Source organism: Suncus etruscus, chromosome 7 (assembly GCF_024139225.1).
Source record: "Suncus etruscus isolate mSunEtr1 chromosome 7, mSunEtr1.pri.cur, whole genome shotgun sequence".
Taxonomy (NCBI): Eukaryota; Metazoa; Chordata; class Mammalia; order Eulipotyphla; family Soricidae; genus Suncus; species Suncus etruscus.
Window position 1 is genome coordinate 122,307,328 of NC_064854.1, and position 20,889 is coordinate 122,328,216.

The following is a 20,889-nucleotide window of genomic DNA, read 5'->3' on the forward strand; positions in this document are numbered from 1 at the left end:
AAATAAATAAAAATATTATTCAAAAAATTGGGGGCTGGAGCGGTGACACGGTGGTAGGGCGTTTGCCTTGCACGCGGCTGACCTAGGATGGATCTTGGTTTGATCCTTGGTGTCCCATACGGTTCCCCAAGCCAGGAGCAATGTCTGAGTGCATAGCCAGGAGTAACCCCTGAGCGTCATCGGATGTGGCCCAAAAACAAAAAATAAAACTTCAAAAAAAGAAAATAAAATAGGGGGCCGGGCGGTGGCGCTAAAAGGTAAGGTGCCTGCCTTGCCTGCACTAGCCTTGGACGGACCGCGGTTCGATCCCCCGGTGTCCCATATGGTCCCCCAAGCCAGGAGCAACTTCTGAGCACATAGCCAGGAGTAACCCCTGAGCGTTACCGGGTGTGGCCCAAAAACCAAAAAAAAAAAAAAAAAAAAAAAAAAAAATAAATAAATAAATAAAAAATAAAAATAAAACTTCAGAAGGCTCCATGGAAGAAGTTGGTGGTTTCCAAGAACAGCCACTTAAACCTGTCCCCACCACTAGAACACACTGTCTTAACTACACCTAACTGCTTACAGGCAGTCTCTCGCCTTACCCTCTTCCCACCTATCTATTACTGGGGTGTGAGGGAGTACCATTTGGAGAAGTATTTGGGCTAAGGACTAATTCCACTCAGCAGGGAAACAGGCTAGCCTCTCTCATGGCTGAGAACACTTCCCTCCCAGTTTGCATTTAGACTTGCATAGACCAAGGCAGGGGGGACTCACTACAGCCACCAGTGGTTCAGGCTATGAGAAGCCCAGCTCCCAGGAGGGCAAGCGAGAAGCTCAAGTTAGGAAGCCCCTTTACCAGGGGGTCTGAAGCTCAGTGAGAAATCACATGCGACCCCATCCCAGAGGGGATCAAATCCCATGAGGTTTAGTACAGAGGCAGCAGAGTGGAGAAGGGAAGGAAAGCCAAAGGGAAGAGCCTGTGCTTACCCCCTGCTGACACCGGAACTGTGCATCCCAGAGGTGTTAGTGCTGTCGCCATTGGCAATGGGAGAGGCAGACACTGAGGAATAGGGACTCGCAGACGGTTTTGGAGAGGTAGTGAAATTTCTGCTAGGTGCAGGGCTTGATCTGAGAGAGAGAAGCAGACAGGACGCCACTGACGTTTGGGGGAAAGAGCCAGCCTTAGTTTTGGTCTTCTCAAGAAAACCAACGTTCTGTTTCCCATCACTTCAACCGCAAAAACCCTGCTGTCAGGTGGAAGGAAAACTTCACATAAATGAGTACAAGGGGGGGCTGGAGAGAGAGTATGGAGGTAGGGTGTTTGTCTTGCATGAAGTGGTTCAAATCCTGGCATCCCATATGGTCCCTGGTGCCTGCTAGGGGTGATTTCTGAGTATAGAGCCAGGAGTAATCCCTGAGCGCTGCTGGGTGTGACCAACAAATCAAAAATAAATAAATAAGTACAAAAAATTAGCTTTGTTTCATGAGTCTGAATGATGATCAACAGTCTCTGAGAGGCTAGATCATTAAGAGGCTACTATTCTGAAAATACTGGTTTAATTAAATGATAAATACTGTTAATAGCTATCAAAGCTACGTGGAACTAAGAATTTTCCCCAAAATGATTAACCCAAATTAACAGCTGGCCATAAGTACCTACTACAAAAAAGTGGCAATTAGTCTCATTAGCTTATTAAGAAGAATTTCTTTGGGCTGGAGCAGTAGGGTGTTTTGCCTTGCATGCAAAAGACCTGGCTTGGACCCAGGTTTGATCCCCAGCATCTCATCTAGTTCCCCGAGCCTGGCAGAGGTAATTTCTTAGCACAGAGCCAAGAGTAACCCCTGAGTGCCCCTGGTTGTGGCCCAAAAACAAACAAACAAACAAACAAACAAAAAAAGAATTATTCTTCAAGTTAACCAAATGTAATCTCCTATTTTCAAACTCATGGGGGGCCGGAGCAGTGGTTCAGACGGTAAGGTATCTGCCTTGCCGGCACTAGCCTAGGATGAACAGTGGTTAGATCCCCCAACGCCCCATGTGGTCCCCCAAGCCAAGAGCGATTTCTGAGCGCATGGCCAGGAGTAACCCCTGAGCATCACCGGGTGTGCTCCCCCCCCCCAAATCAAACTCATGGGTTTCATTTCGGGGTTTTGTGTATGTTTGTTTTGGTTTTTGGGTCACACCTGGCATCGAGCAGGGGTTATCCTGGCTCTGGGCTCAAAAATCATTGTTGGCAGGCTCAGGGGGACCATATGGGATGCCAGGATTTGAACCACAGTCTGTTCTAGATCGGCTGCATGCAAGGCAAATGCCCTACTGCTGTGCTATCTCTCCCCCTCATTTTGTTTCTTTTTTTTTTTTTTTTTTGTTTTTTTGGGTCACACCCGGCAGTGCTCAGGGGTGATTCCTGGCTGTCTGCTCAGAAATAGCTCCTGGCAGGCACGGGGGACCATATGGGACACCGGGATTCAAACCAACCACCTTAGGTCCTGGATGGGCTGCTTGCAAGGCAAACGCCGCTGTGCTATCTCTCCGGGCCCCATTTCATTTCTTAATGGGGGGTGAGAGGTACATGAGCCACATGTGGCAATGCTAAGGGCTATTCCTGGCTCTGTACTAGGAAGTGACTGTCACCAGTGCTCAGTGATTGTTGACATGCCAGAGATAAAACCAGAGTTGGCTATATCCGAGGCTAGTTCCTTGCTTCCTGTACTCTCTCTCTAGTCCCTTAAATCCATGCTTTTGTTTTTGTTTTGTTTTGTTTTGGGCCATACCCAACAGTGCTCAGCGGTTACTCCTGTCTCTGTACTCAGGAATTACTCCTGGTGGTGCTCAGAAGACCACACAGGATGCCAGATCTGAATCCAGATTGGCACATGCAAGGCAAATGGCTATCCTCTGTACTTTGGTATCTTTGATATGCTTTGATATCTTTTATAGCAATGATTTTTCAACCACCAGTCAGTCCATGGACCAGTATGCAGACAGGTGCTATAGATGTAAAAAGGTTAAATACCAATGTTGTTACAGCATCTTTTCTTTTTTGTTTTTGTTTTCTGGGCCATACCTGAAGTACACAGGACTTACTCATGGCTCTGCACTCAGGGATCACCCTTGGCAGACTTAGGAGACCATATTGAACCCTGGTCAGCTGTGTGCAAGGCAAACACCCTCTCTGCTATATTATTGCTCTGGCCCTAGCATTTTATTAGAGATTTATTCCAACTTCCTTTTTTTTTTTTTTTTTGTGGTTTTTGGGTCACACCCGGCAGTGCTCAGGGGTTACTCCTGGCTCCATGCTTAGAAATTGCTCCTGGCAGGCACGGGGGCCCATATGGGATGCTGGGATTTGAACTGATGACCTTCTGTATGAAAGGCAAACGCCTTACCTCCATGCTATCTCTCCGGCCCCCCAACTTCCATATTAATTCAAGGATGAGTTATCCCAAATCTTAACTTATTAACAATTTTCTTTTTTTGTTTTTTGGGTCACACCCAGCAGTGCTCAGAGTTTACTCCTGGCTCTACGCTCAGAAATCGCTCCTGGCAGGCTCAAAGGGGGGGACCATATGGGATGCCGAGTTTCAAACCACTGACCTCCTGCATGCAAGGCAAATGCCTTAACTCCATGCTATCTCTCCAGCCCCAATTATTAACAATTTTCTATAAAACTTGTATAAAGACATGGGAGAAAATGAATCAACATTGTTTCAACAACTGTGGGCTAGAGTAGTAGAGAGGGTAGGGCATTTGCCTTGCAACTGGTCAATCTAGGTCCAATCTCCCGCAACTCTTATGGTCCCCGCCAAGCACCTCCAGGAATAATTCATGAGTGCAGAGCTAAGAGTAACCTCTGGTCATTAGAGTCAAAGACAAACAAAAAGAAATGCAACACTGATTTTCTTTAAGGATTTGGTTATTGGGCCCGGAGAGATAGCACAGCGGCGTTTGCCTTGCAAGCAGCCGATCCAGAACCAAAGGTGGTTGGTTTGAATCCTGGTGTCCCATATGGTCCCCCGTGCCTGCCAGGAGCTATTTCTGAGCAGACAGCCAGGAGTAACCCCTGAGCACTGCCAGGTGTGGCCCAAAAACCAAAAAAAAAAAAAAAAAAAAAGGATTTGGTTACTTATTACTGGGCTATTGGGAGTGGGGGGGGGGAGACTCAGAAGCCCATGGTAAAGTGAGTTGCTGGGGGGGAGCAATAGTTCAACAATTAGGGCTCTTGACTTGCACATATGTTGCTAGCCCAGGTTCGATCCCCAGCATCCCATATGAACCACTCCCCCGCAGCCTAGCACCACCAGGAGTAATTCCTGAGTGCAGAGCCAGGCGTAACCTCTGAGCATTGCCAGGTGTGACCCAAAAACAAACAAGAAGAAAAAATTTAGAAAAAGTGAGGGCCAGAGCAATAGCACAGTGGTAGTGTTTGCCTTGCACACTTCTGACCCAGGACCAATCCAGGTTCGATCTCCAGCATCCCATAGAGTCCCCCCAGAGCCAGGCAGGAGTGATTTCTAAGCAGAGCCAGGATAACCCCTGAGCAATGCTTTGTGTGGCCCCCCCCCAAAAAAAAAACAAAAATAAACAATAAAAGAAATGTCCTATGCTGTCCTGGCACAGTTCCCAGATTCATGGAACATGTCGTCTCAGTCCAGGGATCCCTATGAGAAGGGAAGAGAAGATCCTGTACCCCTTCCAGCAGTGGGCAGGCATGATTAAGCTGTCAATGGCCTGCGTGGGCAACTGGCTCTGACCTCAATTCTGCTCCACAATCTTGAGGTCACAGCAAGAGACAAGGACAGAGCACGCCATAGCCTCTCACCTTGTCCTGGAAAAGGCACTTTCTCTGATCCTGAAAGAGCCACTGCTTCATGACCTCTTCTTCAAAGGAGGTTTAGAATTGAGCTCATGGGGCCGGGAAGGTGGTGCTAGAGATAAGGTGTCTGCCTTGCAAGCGCTAGCGTAGGACGGACCGAGGTTCAATCCTCCTGGCGTCTCATATGGTTCCCCCAAGCCAGGAGTGATTTCTGAGCGCATAGCCAGGAGTAACCCCTGAGCGTCAAACGGGTGTGGCCCAAAAACCAAAAAAAAAAAAAAAAGAATTGAGCTCATTAGAACAAGGCCCATCAGATCCTGTTCTTCCACCCCATTGGTATTACAAGCACACATCTGCCCAAAAGCAAACTCACTTATCACAGTACTAGAGCAGGCACTAAAGGACAGTGAAATTCAAACTATCTCACACACACACACACACACACACACACACACACACACACACACACACACACATACACACACATACGAAAAACACCTGTACAAGACATTATACACATCAAGTACTTGGCTAAAAAAAAAGTACCACATTGGAATCATTTTCAGAGTAAATTCAGCTGAAAAGAAATCTACTCGGGCCGGGCGGTGGCGCTAAACGTAAGGTGCCTGCCTTGCCTGCGCTAGCCTTGGACGGACCGCGGTTCGATCCCCCAGTGTCCCATATGGTCCCCCAAGCCAGGAGCAACTTCTGAGCACATAGCCAGGAGTAACCCCTGAGCGTTACCGGGTGTGGCCCAAAAAACCCAAAAAAAAAAACAAAAAAAAAAAAAAAACAAGAAATCTACTCAAAGAATACAAAAAGGTGAGTTTTTGTTTTTGTCTGTTTTAGTTTGGTTTGGTTATTTTGGGCCACAATGGCAGTGCTCAGGATGGCAGGGATCAAACTTTGGTCAACCAAGGAAAACACTCTATTCAGGACTAATACTCTCTCCAGGACTAAGATATTTTTTATTTCTGATGGATGCGTGGTATAGAACTCAAGGTCTCATGCAAGATCTCTTTACGAATGAGCATCCCCAGAACAAAATTTATACAGTACCAAGTGTTTTTCTGTATGTGTTAGATTTGGAGTTTTGTTGTTGTTGTTGTTGTTGTTTTTGCTATTTTAAGGGCCACCCCCAGAAATGCTCAACTCCTAGCTCTATACACAGGGATTCCTTCTGGCAGTGCTCAGGGGACCATATGGGATGCCAATGATTGAACCAGGGTCAGTTGCATGAAAGGCAAGCATCCTCCTACTATATACTATTGCTCCAAGTAATACCAAGTGTTTCATTGTTTTGTTGTTGGTTTTGTTTTTTTTGGGGGGGGGTTATATCCGGCGGTGCTCAGGGGTTACTCCTGGCTCTGTACTCAGAAATTGCTCCTGGCAAACTCGGGATACTGGGGATCGAATTCATGTCCGTCCAGGGTCAGCATGGGCAAGGCAAACACCCTACTGCTGTGCTATCTCTCTGGCCCCTGTTGTTTTCTTTCAAATTCTGCCAGCAATCAAAGGCGAGTCCTCAATGCAGAAATGTGAGTCTCCTCCCCACATCTTCCCCCAAAAGTGACTTGTATCTAGCTTAATGGTTGGGTGCTGGGCCCAGGGGCTTGTCAACAATCTTCTGGGGGAGGAAAGGAATTAGGGCACATCTTGAAACATGTACTCTAGATAAACAAAAACATCACTCAAAAATATAATTGAGCCTAATGTTACCAACACCGAAAACAAAGACTGGTCCCTCTACTACAAAGAAAAGACTTTCTGGTAAGCCTCTGGTGTCCCACAAAACTTCTAGTGAGATATTTCTTACCTTTGGTATGACAGATGACCAATTTCAACAGAACATTTCCTGAACTCATTGTTAAAATCCCATAATATAGGGGCCGGAGAGATAGCACAGCAGTGGGGCATTTGCCTTGCATGCTGCTGACCTGAGACGAACCAGGTTCGATTCCCAGCGTCCCATATGATCCCCCGAACCTGCCAGGAACAATTTCTGAGCACAGAGCCAGGAGTAACCCCTGAGCACCGCTGTGTGTGGCCCAAAAAACAATCAATAAGCTACTTTAAAATAAAATAAAAATAAATAAAATCCCATAATATAACCCCCCCCCCCATTGCATTCTGCTTGCCTCTGAGATGTTCTGCAGGCTGAATGCCCTGCGAGCAGTGATCTCTGCATGCAGAGCCAGGAATGAAGTCCTGAGCACAGCCAAGTATGACCCAGAAAACAAAAATAAATAACCTCATACAAATTGGAAGAAAAAAGAAAATTAGCTTTTAGTAGACTGCTTACATAACAATGGTGAGGATACAGACTCAGGAGGGCATGATCCCTAGGGTTCTTTTTCATCTAATCAGAAAAATTATTTGAGCTGGAAATGTGGCTGAGAAATAGAGCATTTGACTTGAGTGTGTGAGGCTCTGGGCTCGATTCCTGGCACTATGTGATCCCCTGAGCAAATTTGCGAATGACCCACAAATAACTTTCACTAAATGTGGCCCCCAAAAAATACAGACCAGAGTGACAGTATAGCAATAGGGCATTGGCCCTGCATGCAGCCAACCAGGGTTTGATCCCCAACATATACCAGGAGTAAACCCTGAGTGCCGCCTGGGGGAGAGAGAGAGGAGAGAGAGAGAAAGAGGAGAGAGAGAGAGAGAGAGAAACATTTTTCTTAGCACATTTTTCTAAGTAACTGATTTAGGATAGAGGAACTCTGCTACTCCTGTGTGCCCAACCACCACCCACAAAAAGTCCATTTACTGGGCCGATGCAAGAGCAAAGCAGGTAGGGCATTTGCCTCGCATGCGGGCAACCCAGGACGAACCCAGGTTTGATCCTCAGCATCCCATATGATCCCCCGAGCCTGCCAGGAGCAACTTCTGAGCGCAGAGCCAGGAGTAAGCCCTGAGCTCTGCTGGGTGTGGCTGAAAAACTAAAAACAAAAACAAAAACAGTCCACTTACTTTGGCTGCATGGTCTGCCTCGGCCATGTGCCATCTTCATTCTGAAGCTCGATGACTAGCACCTGAGTGAAAGGGGAAACCAAAGAGGAATAAGCAAACCAAGAACCACCTCTCTCTTGCCAAACTCGGAGCCAAGAGCCTTGCCACACACCCTGAGCAGTGCCGGTGAGGTGAGGTGAGGCAAGGCTGGACCATCCTACCTGGCCCTGGTAAAGCCCCGCATCCTGAACAGTGTTGTCTAACTTGCTCAACGGCTCGTAGGTGTTGCTCATGTACTTGTTCCACAGTCGTGTCTCACGCTCTGCAGGAATATTGAACAGCTTCCGCATCTCCTTCTCAATGGTTGCTGGGATGGGCAAGGAAAAAAATAAAGCTCAGGGGCCAGAGCGGTGGCGCAAGCAGTAAGGCGTCTGCCTTGCCTGCGCTAGCCTAGGAAGGACCTCGGTTCCATGCCCCGGTGTCCCATATGGTCTCCCAAGCCAGGAGCAATTTCTTTTTTTTTTTTTTTTTTTTTTTTTTTGGTTTTTGGTTTTTGGGTCACACCCAGCACCGCTCAGGGGTTACTCCCAGCTCTATGCTCATAAATTGCCCCTGGCAGGCTCAGGGGACCATATGGGATGCCAGGGGATTTGAACCACTGACCTTCTGACTGCAAGGCAAATGCCTTACCTCCATGCTACCTCTCAGGCCCCAGGAGCAATTTCTGAGCACAGAGCCAGGAGTAACCCCCCCACCCAGCGTCACCAGGTGTGGCCCAAAAGTAAAAAAAAAAAAAAAAAAAAAAGAAAAGCTCAGAACTATTTCCAGATACCAGAATCAAGACAGACATGCTACTGCTCAGCCTCTTGCCCTTCCTGTATACTCTTGGGGCTGGATGGAAAGATAGTGGTAGGGTGTACTTGGTTTGCATGCCAATCAGGTTTGATCCCATATGGTCCCATGAGCCCCATCAGGAGTAATTTCTGAGCACAGAGTGATGAGGAACCCTTGAGCACACTGGGTGTGAGCCAAAACCACAAAATAATCTGCACCCTGTCATGAATACCTGGAATTCTGGCCTACCTACTCACCAAGAGTATCAGCTTTGCTGAAATGGCAACTCAGAAGATTGGTGGGGTCGCTATTCTCACAGAGCTTCAGTTCGAGCAAGTACACTTCCACTTTGCAGTGTTTGACAAACAGGCCATGCTCCACAACCTATGAAAGAAAAGCAAGATTTCACGTCAGGTTATCTTGAACGCTCCCTGTCTTAACAGTAGCAGAAGACAGAATCCACTTGATTGCCACTATCAGGGGATGAAAAGTACAAAGACTTACAAACTCCAACAGGCAAAACAAAACAATGGAGGGCCATGAAAGAACATGAAAGACGTTAAGGTGTAAGTTATTGTATGTATCTGATCTTTGGTATGGTTTGGTATGATCCTCAACACCACTCTCCACACACTGCCAGAAGTGATCCTCCCAATGTACAGTCAGGTGTCGCACACACCCACATACACACACGTTTAAGGCCAGAGTAATAGCACAGCAGGTAGGACATTTTTGCCTTGCACACAGCCGACCTAGATTCAATCCCCAGCATCCCATATGGTCCCCTGAGCCTTCCAGGGTTGATTTCTGAAACCAGAGCCAGGAGTGAGCACTTCCTAGTGTGGCCCAAAAACAAAACAAAACGTTTATTAATTTAATTTAATTTAAGTCATCAGCAGGATCACAGAGTTAGGATAGTGTTTATGGATCCTGCCAGATGTGTGGTCAAAGCTGGTTCAATTCCTGGCACTGAATGTGTTCTCCTCAGCACAGAATCAGAAGTAGCCTCACAGCATCACCAGGTGTAGTAGCCCTAAACCAGGGGTGGCGAACATGTTCGACACCAAGAGCCAAAATTTTAAACTGTGAGAGTCAGAGAGTCACACCACGCAGTGACCTGCCAAAACAGACAAGTACTCACACAAAGGCATCTAATTTTGGGCCCAGAGAGATAGCACAGCGGCGTTTGCCTTGCAAGCAGCTGATCCAGGACCAAAGGTGGTTGGTTCGAATCCCGGTGTCCCATATGGTCCCCCGTGCCTGCCAGGAGCTATTTCTGAGCAGACAGCCAAGAGTAACCCCTGAGCACCACCAGGTGTGGCCCAAAAACCAAAAAAAAAAAAAAAAAAAAAAAAGCATCTAATTTTAACAATAATATAGTAAACACATATTGCATTTTGCTATTTTGAGTGAGAGTAAAAATCCTGTTCGCCACCCCTGCCCTACACTATAAATAAATAAAGCCATCTACAATGAGTTTAAAGATTTTTTTTGGTGGGGGAGGCCCACACTGGCAGTGCTCAGGGTTAACACCTGGTAGTGCTAACAGACAATGAGAAATGCCAGAAAACAAACCCAGTCTGGTCATCAGCACCCTGCCCTTATGAATGCTTTCTGTCCTACCCTGAAAGTGTCATTTTTCATTCCTTGCAGGGTTTGTCATATACATATGTACTCTAACCATTAGCAAAATGCTCAAGTATGAGCATGAGCATGAGTTGTTAACAGAAGGCTAGCATGACACTAATCACTGGCCACTATCATGATCTACCCAGCTGAAGAAAGGAAACAGTAGTATGGGGCCCAGGAGATAGATCTAAGGGCTGGAGCACATGCCTGGCATAGAGTCCTGGACTTGGTGCCCAGCATCACATGGTCTCCTGAGCAAAAAGTAAAGTCCTGACAGCAACCAACATACCTAGCGAGCTCTATCTCCCTGCTACAAAAAAAAAAAAAAAAAAGTGAAAGTTTTGGCTTTGAATAGTAACTTCTAGAAGCACAGCTTCAGGACTGCAACCATTTCCTACTGGGCTAAACAGCACTACATACCATAGCAAACAAGAAATTCACCCAGAGCCTAAACAATTGTGATTCTAGAAAGACAAGTTAACAATTATGGGAGTCAGACAGGTAGTCTCATGACTATTAAAGGGTTAACAATCTGGGTTTTTGAGGCCAGAGTGATAGCACAGAGATAGAGCAATTTGCCTTGCATGCAGCCGACCCAGGACAGACTTGGGTTCGATTCCCGGCATCCCATATGATCCCGGAGCCTGCCAGGAGTGATTTCTGAGAGCAGAGTCAGGAGTAACCCCTGAGCACCACAAGTGTGGCCCCAAAACAAATAAATTAATAAAACTTAAAAAAAATATAATCTGGGCTCCTAGGTAAGAGAGACAACTCTGGGAGTTACAGCATACACAAGGCCCTAATTTGATCCCCAGTACCAAACACCCCACCATCACCAGGGTATACTACAGTGGCTTCCCACACAGGCATGTGTCACTACCCACAAAGGAAGCATGCACCAGACGTGGCTTTTGGCTTTCCTGGTGCAGTGCCTAATTTTCCTCCCAAGAAATATCTGCCAGAAGGGGCCGGGAAGGTGGCGCTAGAGGTAAGGTGTCTGCCTTGCAAGTGCTAGCGTAGGACGGACCGCGGTTCGATCCCCCGGCGTCCCATATGGTCCCCCCAAGCCAGAGGCGATTTCTGAGCGCATAGCCAGGAGTAATCCCTGAGCGTCAAACGGGTGTGGCCCAAAAACCAAAAAAAAAAAAAAAAAGAAAGAAATATCTGCCAGAAGGCCCATTTGGAGAACTCAATCATTGCCTCTTGCGTGGATCACTGGCGATATTTCTGTCATACTTCTTACTTTGGTAGTGACTTTTTTTTTTTTTTTTTTTGGTTTTTGGGCCACACCCGTTTGACGCTCAGGGGTTACTCCTGGCTATGTGCTCAGAAATCGCCCCTGGCTTGGGGGGACCATATGGGACGCCGGGGGATCAAACCGCGGTCCTTCCTTGGCTAGCGCTTGCAAGGCAGACACCTTACCTCCAGCGCCACCTACCCGGCCCCGTGACTTTTTTTTTTGGTAGTGACATTTTCCTTTTAATTCGTTTCTGCTATACTACAAAAATTTGGCCTTAGCTATCCTGCAGTCATTAAAGGAATTTCAGTACCAAAGCAAGCTGCTAGAAGTTCCCTGCTGGCTTAGTATATTTGCAACTCAAAGTCCAGCCAGCTACCTCTCTTTCTGTCAGGCTTTTTTACTTCCTAAGGCCAAGTCAAAACAGCATCTTCAAGACAATGGTCTTCTCTCCCTTCCTTTGAGCATAACAGCAAGATGATTTCTGTCTCAGGGACACTCCCTGTCACTGCTTACAAACAGGTTTGGTCAGTGTAGAATTAGGCTATTTTACTAGGTATAATTATGTACCCCTTTCTTTAGTGTTATTGTCTTTCTATTACCAGATCATAGGAAGTGGGTCTTAGCCCCTAGCTAGAATACTATTTCCCTCAGGTTAAGAATATTTGTTATCAGGAGTAAACCAGGATCTCCTGCTATCCCTTAATTTACATCAGTAATGACACCTAGGGCCAGGAACTTCTTTGATATGTAAGAATTCAGTCTTCCTTTTATCCTCTAACTCCTAACTGAAATCTATTCTATTCTAAGGTTACAAACTTAAAGCTATGTGTATTTGTTCTAAAATCAAACAATGTACATTGCATATTCCTTTCATGTTATGACTGCCTCTTTTTCCCTTTATAGACTCCCTTGCCTGAAGATTAAATTTGTCGCACTCCTGCCAGAGATGTGTTGACCCCACACATACTGCATGTGGTATCATTATTTCATATTTCATATTCGTCTGCTTCGTGTTTCCGCTTATTCCCAGTGAGGATTTACGGACCCCACTAAGGTCTTGCCTGTGGACGCAGCACACCCACAGCAGCCAGGCCCTACCATTGAGCTATTCTGCTTGAGTGACCATCTAACACTAGAAGAAGTCCCCAGGACCTCTGAGAACTATCTGAGAATTCTCTACCCCCAAAATGCAACAATTTGACTTCCAACCTCAAAGGTATTGCCTTTCCTCAAGAAGCTATTCTTGGAACCTGAGAGATAGTATCTGGTAGGGTGTTTGCCTTGCATAAGACCGACTCCAACACCCTATATGGGCCCTGAGCCTGCCAGGAATGATCCTTGAGCAACAGGAGTAATCTCTGGGCAATACATGGCACAAAAAAAAAAAAAAAAAAAAAAAAGAAGGAAGAGAGTGATAGTACAGTGAGTAGGGCATTTGCCTTGCACATGGTCAACCAGGTTCGATCCCTGGCATCCCTTAAGGTCCCCTGTACCTGCCAGGAGTGATTTCTGAGCACACAGCCAAGAGTAACCCCTGAGCACAGTTGGGTATGGCCCAGAAACAAATAAAAGTTACAAGGTAGACAAGCAAAGCCATATGACCCAAGGTGAACTTTCAAAGAATCTTCTAGAAGCCTGAGGTATTCAAATAACTAAGCCCATGCTTTGAACACAGGAGGCTTAGATTTAGTCCTGGGCGCCACATGGTTCCCTAAGCACTGCCAGGAGCAACTCCTAACACAAAGTCAGCTGTGTTCCATGAACACCATCATGGGTGGAGACTGGGGTTCTCCCTAAAAAATTCAAAATTAAAAAAAAAAATAATTTAAGGGGCCCGAGTTATAGCACAGAGATAGGGCACTTGCCTTTGCACCTGCTGACCTGGGACAGACCCAGGTTTGATCCCTGGCATCTCATAAGGTCCTCTGAGCCTGCTGGGAGTGATTTCTGAGCACAAAGCTAGGACTAACCCCTAAATGCTAGGTATGCGGCCCCCCCCCCCCAAAAAAAAAAAACCAAAAAGCCCATTTAGATACATCTCAATATCCCAGAAAATCAAAACCATCAGAATCATCCCAAGGAGCACCCCAACACTAGCAGGTGTAACAATTCGTGTACTCACTTTTCTCACGATGGGCTGCTGTCCTTCTACGCAGCCATACCAATTTAATAACTTATTCCAGGCCTCAGTTGGGACCAATACATAATCCAATTCATCGATTAGATGTTCTTTCAAGGTCTGACTCTCTGGATCTAAAATAAAAAAAACAACTTATGATTCATGGTATTTTATTTTTCTTTTTAATATGCACATTAGTATTTCTACAATAGTGCCAATATTTATGCTTTTGGTGTACCAAGTTTAGATTCCCACTATCACTGATTTTTTTTTTTTTCCCAAAAAAACAAGAATCTCTAGCCGGAGAGATAGCACGGAGGTAGGGCCTTTGCTTTACATGCAGAAGGACAGTGGTTCAAATCCCGGCATCCCATATGGTCCCCTGAGCCTGCCAGGAGTAATCCCTGAGCGCTGCCATGTGTAACCCAAAAACCAAAAAAAAAAAAAAACAAAGATCTCATATTTTTCAAAAACAAGATTAAGTGAACAGAGAGATAGCAGAAACAATGTCATTACATTACACATGGGGACCCTGGTTTGATCCAACACTGAGCGCAGAGCCAGGAGTGAGCCCTGAGCATTGCTAGGTGTGGCCAAAGAAAAGAAAAAGGAACAGGAAGGACAGGAGAGATAAGACAGCAGGTAAGGTGCCTGCCTTGCATGCTGTCCACCCAGATTGAATGCCTGATACCCCATATGGTTATAGAGTTTCCTGAGAACCAGTAGAAATAATTCCTGAGCAGAGCCAGGAATTACCCCCGAGCATTGCTGAGCATTGAAAAAAGAAAAAAAATCAACCACAGCATGGTCTGCATACATTGCCAGACATGACCACTGAATAGCAGCAGGACTAAGTCCTGAGCACTGCTGTTTATGACCCAAAAACACACACAGTCCCCGCCAAAATACGCAAGAAAAGCAACAGAACACTGCACCTGAAAAGAGCCCGGAGTTGTCTATGGGGCCAGGAAATAGGTTGTGTTCTCCCACGTTGTACATATCCCAGCTGTCAAAGCCCACGTATTTCTTCCACTGCTTGAACCACCGACTGTCAATAAGATACCTAGAGACAGACAAAAAAAATTATGGTTACAAATGTCTGTAGCTGCCCCTTAAATTTCTTAATGATGGGGCCGGTGAGGTGGCGCTAGAGGTAAGGTGTCTGCCTTGCAAGCCCTAGCAAAGGAAGGACTGCGGTTCGATCCCCCACCACCTCGATCCCCACCACCATCGCGTCCCATATGGTCCCCCCAAGCCAGGGGCAATTTCTGAGCGCTTAGCCAGGAGTAACCCCTGAGCTATCAAACGGGTGTGGCCCAAAAAAACAAACAAAAAAAATTTCTTAACAACCTCTCTAATTGGAGGACCAAGCTGTTGGCCAACCCATTAACCCTAAAAAGCAGGAGAAAGCCGTCCAGGCCCCACAGGGGGGAAGATAGCACAGCTGTAGGGCATTTGCCTTGCAAGCAGCTGACCCAGGACCAACGGTGGTTTGAATTCCAGCATCCCATATGGTCCCCCTTGCCAGCCAGGAGCGATTTCTGAGCACAGAGTCAGAAGTAACCCCTGAGCGCCGCCAGGTGTGGCCCAAAAACCAAAAATAAATAAATAAATAATAAAAATGATAGATTTATTTAAAAAATAAATTAAATAAATGACTTAAAATATTCCTGTGGGTAGGAACAGAGATATAGCATGGAGGTAAGACGTTTGCCTTGCATGCAGAAGGTCATTGGTTTGAATCCCGGCATCCCACATGGTCCTCAGAACCTGCCAGGAGCGATTTCTAAGCATAGAGCCAGGAGTGACCCCTGAGTACTGCTGGGTGTAACCCCCCCAAAAAATAAAAAATTCCTGTGGCTAAAAGATTATTGCAAGTGACCAACTGAGTAATTTTGTCGAGATCTATTATAGAGATCCTGGTTTGGGAACTTGAGAAAGCACCTGTGGGGATAGAAAGTAAGCAATGGTAACCAATAAACCTCAGCTTTGCAATTGAGAAGCCCAGAGCCAGTCCCAGATACGCGAAGTCCCCCAAGCACTGATCCCAAAGTAGCCCCAGATCACTGCTTGGTGTGTGCAAAACAACAACAAAAATAAATAAATAAATAAATAAATAAATAAATAAACAAACAAACAAACCGGAATCAGGCAGCTTCCCAGAGTCCATAATTGAGGTCCCCAAACGTTTGGCCTACCACTCAGCAAGAAAGTCAGTACCCCCAGAAAATCTATTTTCTTGAAGCCAGCAAATGGGAAGTGCCCCCATCAACTGTATCCAAAGTTACTTTTTGTTTGTTTGTTTTTGGTGGTGCTCAGGGGTTACTCCTGGCTCTGCGCTCAGAAATCACTCTTGGTGGGCTGGAGAGATAGTACGGAGGTAAGGTGTTTCCCTTGCATGCAGAAGGTCGGTGGTTCGAATCCCTGCATCCCATATGGTCCCCCGTGCCTGCCAGGAGCAATTTCTGAGCATAGAGCCAGGAGTGATCCCTGAGCACTGCCAGGCGTGACCCAAAAACAAACAAACCAAAAAAAAATCACTCTTGGCAGACTCGGGGGACCATGTGGGATGCCAGGGGTTGAACCCGGGTCCATCCAAATCAGCCATTTGCAAGGTAAACGCCCTGCCACTGTGCTATCTGGCTCCCCAAAGTTTTACTATTGGTGGCAAGATACATAAGGGGAACTGCCCAGCCTGGAATGTTCTTTCCCCTTCATTTCCCATCTACTTTTGCTGAGTTTTCTTTCTTTGGTTCTCAAGGGCAACCCCAAAGATGCTCAGGGACCTCGTGCTGAGGTCGCTCCTAGAGGTGCTCAGGCAATCCGAAAATGCCTGGGTGGAACTGGAGCTTCGGCATGACTGAGGGGGTTCAGCCCTTTCAGCTCTCCACTACCCTGGCTAAGTGTTTTTCTTCTGTCACCCCTAAGCAGGGAAACCTCCAAAAGGTCCTGAATGCTTGATTTTCACAGCCTGAGAATACAGCAAAGGAGCAGATGAGCTCTCCACCAAAATTCACTTTTCTCTTCCTTGCTCCAAGAACCTACGTTGGAACCTCATGTCCCTCTTGCTGCTCAGTTCCTGTTCCAGTAGGCGGCCGTTCTGACACCAGTTGGCCTAAAAAGAGTCACTCAGTCATCCTCAGAGTAAAGCAGGCCCTTGTCACCTACTCCCTCACAGCTCCACCCAAGAAACTCTTCACTGGTACACAGTCCCTCCTACCCACTGCCTCCCTTCCAAAACAAAATGTACATATACATTAAGAAAACATCTGGCCAGAGAGATAGCACAGAGGTGGTTCAAATCCTCGCATCTCATATGGTCCCCCAAGCCTACCAGGAGTGATTCCTGAGCTCAGAGCCAGGAGTAACTCCTGAGCGCCAACGGGTGTGACCCAAAAACAAGAATAAAAAATAAGAAAAAAAGAAACCTCTGGTCTGGAAAGGCCGGGAATGTAGTCTGGCGAGAGAGCACTTGCCTTGCATGTGTGAGGTCCTGGGTCCCATCTCCTGGCCATGACAAAAACAACAACAAACCTTTTGAACACTACTAGTCTCATCTTCATGTCAGCTAGTTACAGGCTTCCTTCCTTACTCTTTCTGCGACTCTGAAATGAAGTGACCGCCACAATAATGTCTGACATTGTGGGCCAGAGAACTTCGGCCTCTCTTTTGCAAAAACTCATTCGACTTCTGACCTTGACACCAAGCACCCTCAGCTTACAGAGTTCCTCAAAAAAAAAAAAAAAAACTACTTTAGATCTCAAGTCACAGGGAGGAGGCGGGGAGACGCCAAGGCCATCTCTGGGTACTCAGGAACTAATCGAACCGGGTCTGGGGAGTGTCGTGGACGCGACTTCGCCCACGGTCAACCAAGAGGCGAGGCCAGGCGAGTGTTGGCACGGAAAGAGACCGACCTACCTACCGACCGACCTACCTGCCAACCTGTCTGCCCACCAGGACGGGTCCCGGGGACTGCCACCTTCTCCCCCTTACCCCGCAGCCCTTCACCCTCGCCGGCTCTGCACCTTCGGGTGTCCCAACGAGAAGGGAGACCCCTGAGCTCCCGCTGCAAGGCCCCCCCAAGGCGACCCTGAGGTTTCTGCGCCGGGCTGGCTAGGGCGCAGGGCGCGCGTCCCTCTCCGGGGTGCCAACCTCGCCAAGGCGGGCGGGCCACTCAAGAGTCCAAGCCGGGAGGGAGGGCGGCCAGGCCCGGACACCGGGCCCAACCCGGCCAGGGGAAGCCACGGCGGGGAGCCCAGCCCGGCCCGGCCCGGCCCGGCGCTCACCACTGCGCTCCCCGCTGCAGCGTGGTCTGCATCAAGGCCCCCAGCTCGGACTTCTGGGTCTCGGCATCGGGCCGCTCTCGGCAGCCTCCGCCTTCCGCCATCTCGTCCCCGGCCCCGGCCCAGCCGGCCCGGACATCCGCTCCACGCAGAGCGTGCTGCGGGGCCGCTCCCCACACGCACGCGAGCTCACACGCACGCCGGGGCGCGCGCGGCCCCGAGCCCCACTGCGCGCTCGCTCTGCGCCTTTGCGCCTTTGCGCCTTTGCGCCCTTGCGCCTTTGCGCGCGGCCCCGGGAGCGCAGAAAGGGGAGGCGGGGCTCGAGCTTCCGCCCCCGAGCCCGCCGCTCCACGCCCCACCCTGCACCCCCTTTTCTTTCTTTCTTTCTTCCTTCCTTCCTTCCTCTAGCCCGGGCCCCCTCCGACAGTTAACGAGCCCTTGGAGACTCCAGGACCCCTTCAGGACCTCTCTATCTCCAGCTTTTGGGGTGGACCCTGTTTTGTTTTGTTTTGTTTTGGGGGGTACACACCGGTGACGCTCATGGCTCTGCCCTCAGAAATCGCTCCTGGCTTGGGGGGGAACCCTATGGGACGCCGGGGGGATCGAACTCAGATCCGTCCTAGCGTTAGCGCGCGCGCAAGGCAAACGCCCTACCCGCTTTGTGCCACCGCTCCAGGCCCGGTTTGGAAGCCAACGCGGGGGGTGCGTGCATGCATGCGAGGGGGACCCCCTGGGAGGAGAGTTTCCTGTCCTAGGGAACTTAGGGTAGATCCTCTTAGCCGCCCCAGTAATAATAAATAGCTCGAGGGCCTGTCCCTAAGGGGCTGCCTGGATGGAGAGGATTTCCACCCGGGTTCACCTGTTTTGGGGGGATAGGTTTCCTGAATACCTGTCACCCCATCTCAGAAGCCCTCCAGGGACTCCACCAACAGCCGCACGGGGCGGTAGCGAGCGAGGGAGGAGACTGGCTGTTGTGTGTTGTGTTGTCCATGGGAGAGACTTGGACACTGGCTTTCCTGCTCGCAAAAGATACAGCCAGGCTGCTCCTCGAGAGGGAAGTATAAGCCGACCTCCTTATTTCACACTAAAACTGGGAAACCAAAGTGACTGGACTATAAGCAAATGCAGCAGCCACTGGGAAATTTCAAAAATAAAAATAGACGGGCCGGAGCCGTGGCGCAAGCCTTGGCGTCTGGCTTGCACGTGCTAGTTTAGGACGGACCGCGGTTCGATCCCCCGGAGTCCCATAGGGCCCCTCCAAGCCAGGAGCAATTTCTGAGCGTATAGCCAGGAGTAACCCCTGAGCATCAGCGGTTGTGGCCCAAAAACAAAAACAAACAAACAAAAAAGAACTGGATCCTGAGCGAAGGAAAGTTGACAAGCAGCATTGTGGGTCTTTTTTGTGGGTCATACAGTCCTAGAAGCTATTCCAAGGTTTCCCTTTCACCTGCGCTGGGATTAGGAGATTCTACGGAGCCCAGACCTCCCACAAAAGTTCATCCTTTGTGGGGGCCTAGAGTGATAGCGCAGCGGTAAGGCTTTTACATTACACCCAGCAGACCCAGGTTCCATCCCCAGCCAGCCAAAAGTAATTTATTTATTTATTTATTTTTCTTTCTTTTCTTCCTTTCTTCCTTCCTTCCTTTCTTCTTTCTTTTTCTTTTCTTCCTTTCATTTCTTTCTTTCTTTCCTTTCTTTCCTTCTTTCTTTCTTTCCTTTCTCTTCCTTCCTTTCTTTCTTTCTTTCTTTCTTTTTTTAATTTTTTAATTTCTCCTTTTTAATTTTGTTTTTGGAGCCACACCTGACAGTGCTCAGGTGTTACTCCTGGCTCTGCACTCAGAAATCACTCCTGGCAGGCTCGGGGAACCATATGAGATGCCAAGAATCGAACCCAGGTCCATCCTGAGTCAGCCATGTGCTAGGCAAACACCCTACCCGCTGTGCTATCTCTCCAGCCCAGAAGTAATTTCTGAGCTCAGGATCCCCAGAGCGCCACTGGGTGTGACCGTAAAACAAACAAAAATAAATTGAACTATCTCTGCTGCCCTTGAACTCAGTGCTAAAAAAAAAAAAAAGTATATAAGTAAGGATATATGTTTCGAGAGTAGTCTAAAAGAAATTTCCTGAACAGGAAGGGCAGAATTAACAAATAAAGATCAGAATGCCAGTGCTATGCGCACACTGCTGAAGAAGCCTGAGATCTATAGGCAGGAAGGAAAAATTAAAAAAAAGGAAGGAGGCCAGTGTGCCCTGATGAATTAAGTGGCTGCCAATTGCGTAAGAGGGTTTGCAGCTCAGAGCCTGCAAAGAAAGTTCCAGGAGGCAGGTATCTACATTAGGAAAAAGAAAAATAAGACAACAGCATTCATTAATAGGTAATAGGTAACAGTGGGTAATAGAGCAGGCCAGATGCAAATGTGGTAGGTCATTTAAGCAGATTGATTGTTTTGAATTGGGATGTTGTCTCATCGAAATTAGTTAGTATTCCCCCCCATCAGTTTTTTTTTTTTGTTTTCTTTTTTGTTTTGTTTTTTGGTTTTTTTGGGCCACACCCGTTTGACGCTCAGGGGTTACTCCTGGCTATGTGCTCAGAAATCGCCCCTGGCTTGGGGGGACCATATGGGACGCCGGGGGATCGAACCGCGGTCCGTTCCTTGGCTAACGCTTGTAAGGCAGACACCTTACCTCTAGCGCCACCTTCCCGGGCCCCCCCCCCCCCATCAGTTTAACACATCTGGTAACAGAAACCTCCTGGCAGGTGGACAGATTACAGGTCAAAATGAATTTGGAATTGTTTTTTGTTTGTTTGTTTGTTTGGGGGCCACACCCAAGGGTTACTCCTGGCTCTGTGCTCAGAAATCGCTCCTGGCAGGCTCGGAGGACCATTTGGGATGCCAGAAATCTGTCCCTGGTTGTCGGTGTGCAAGGCAAATGCCCTACTGCTGTGGGCAGTATCACTCTGGCCCCTGAATTTGGAATTTAAATTGCCTTGAATAACCACAGAAAAAGTAACTGCTAGGTGATAATTCT

The 20,889-nt window shown here is 47.8% G+C and overlaps 1 protein-coding gene across 2 annotated transcripts in view; it reads right to left on the bottom strand.

The window, feature by feature from the left end:
• USP4 (ubiquitin specific peptidase 4) overlaps window positions 1-18,036 on the bottom strand; it is a 55,079-nt gene extending 37,043 nt beyond the window's left edge. The window contains exons 1-7 of one of the 2 annotated variants that reach the window (XM_049777331.1): window positions 17,863-18,032; window positions 14,512-14,639; window positions 13,580-13,710; window positions 8,846-8,972; window positions 7,976-8,121; window positions 7,776-7,837; window positions 970-1,110 (exon numbers count right to left, since the gene is read on the bottom strand). In XM_049777331.1, coding sequence (XP_049633288.1) covers window positions 970-1,110; window positions 7,776-7,837; window positions 7,976-8,121; window positions 8,846-8,972; window positions 13,580-13,710; window positions 14,512-14,639; window positions 17,863-17,963 — 836 coding nt within the window. In that variant the 5' untranslated portion in view covers window positions 17,964-18,032. Of the gene's footprint in view, window positions 1-969; window positions 1,111-7,775; window positions 7,838-7,975; window positions 8,122-8,845; window positions 8,973-13,579; window positions 13,711-14,511; window positions 14,640-17,862 lie in introns of both variants that reach the window. The other variant, XM_049777332.1, reaches the window with a different exon arrangement.
• Between the last annotated feature and the right edge of the window lie 2,853 nt (window positions 18,037-20,889).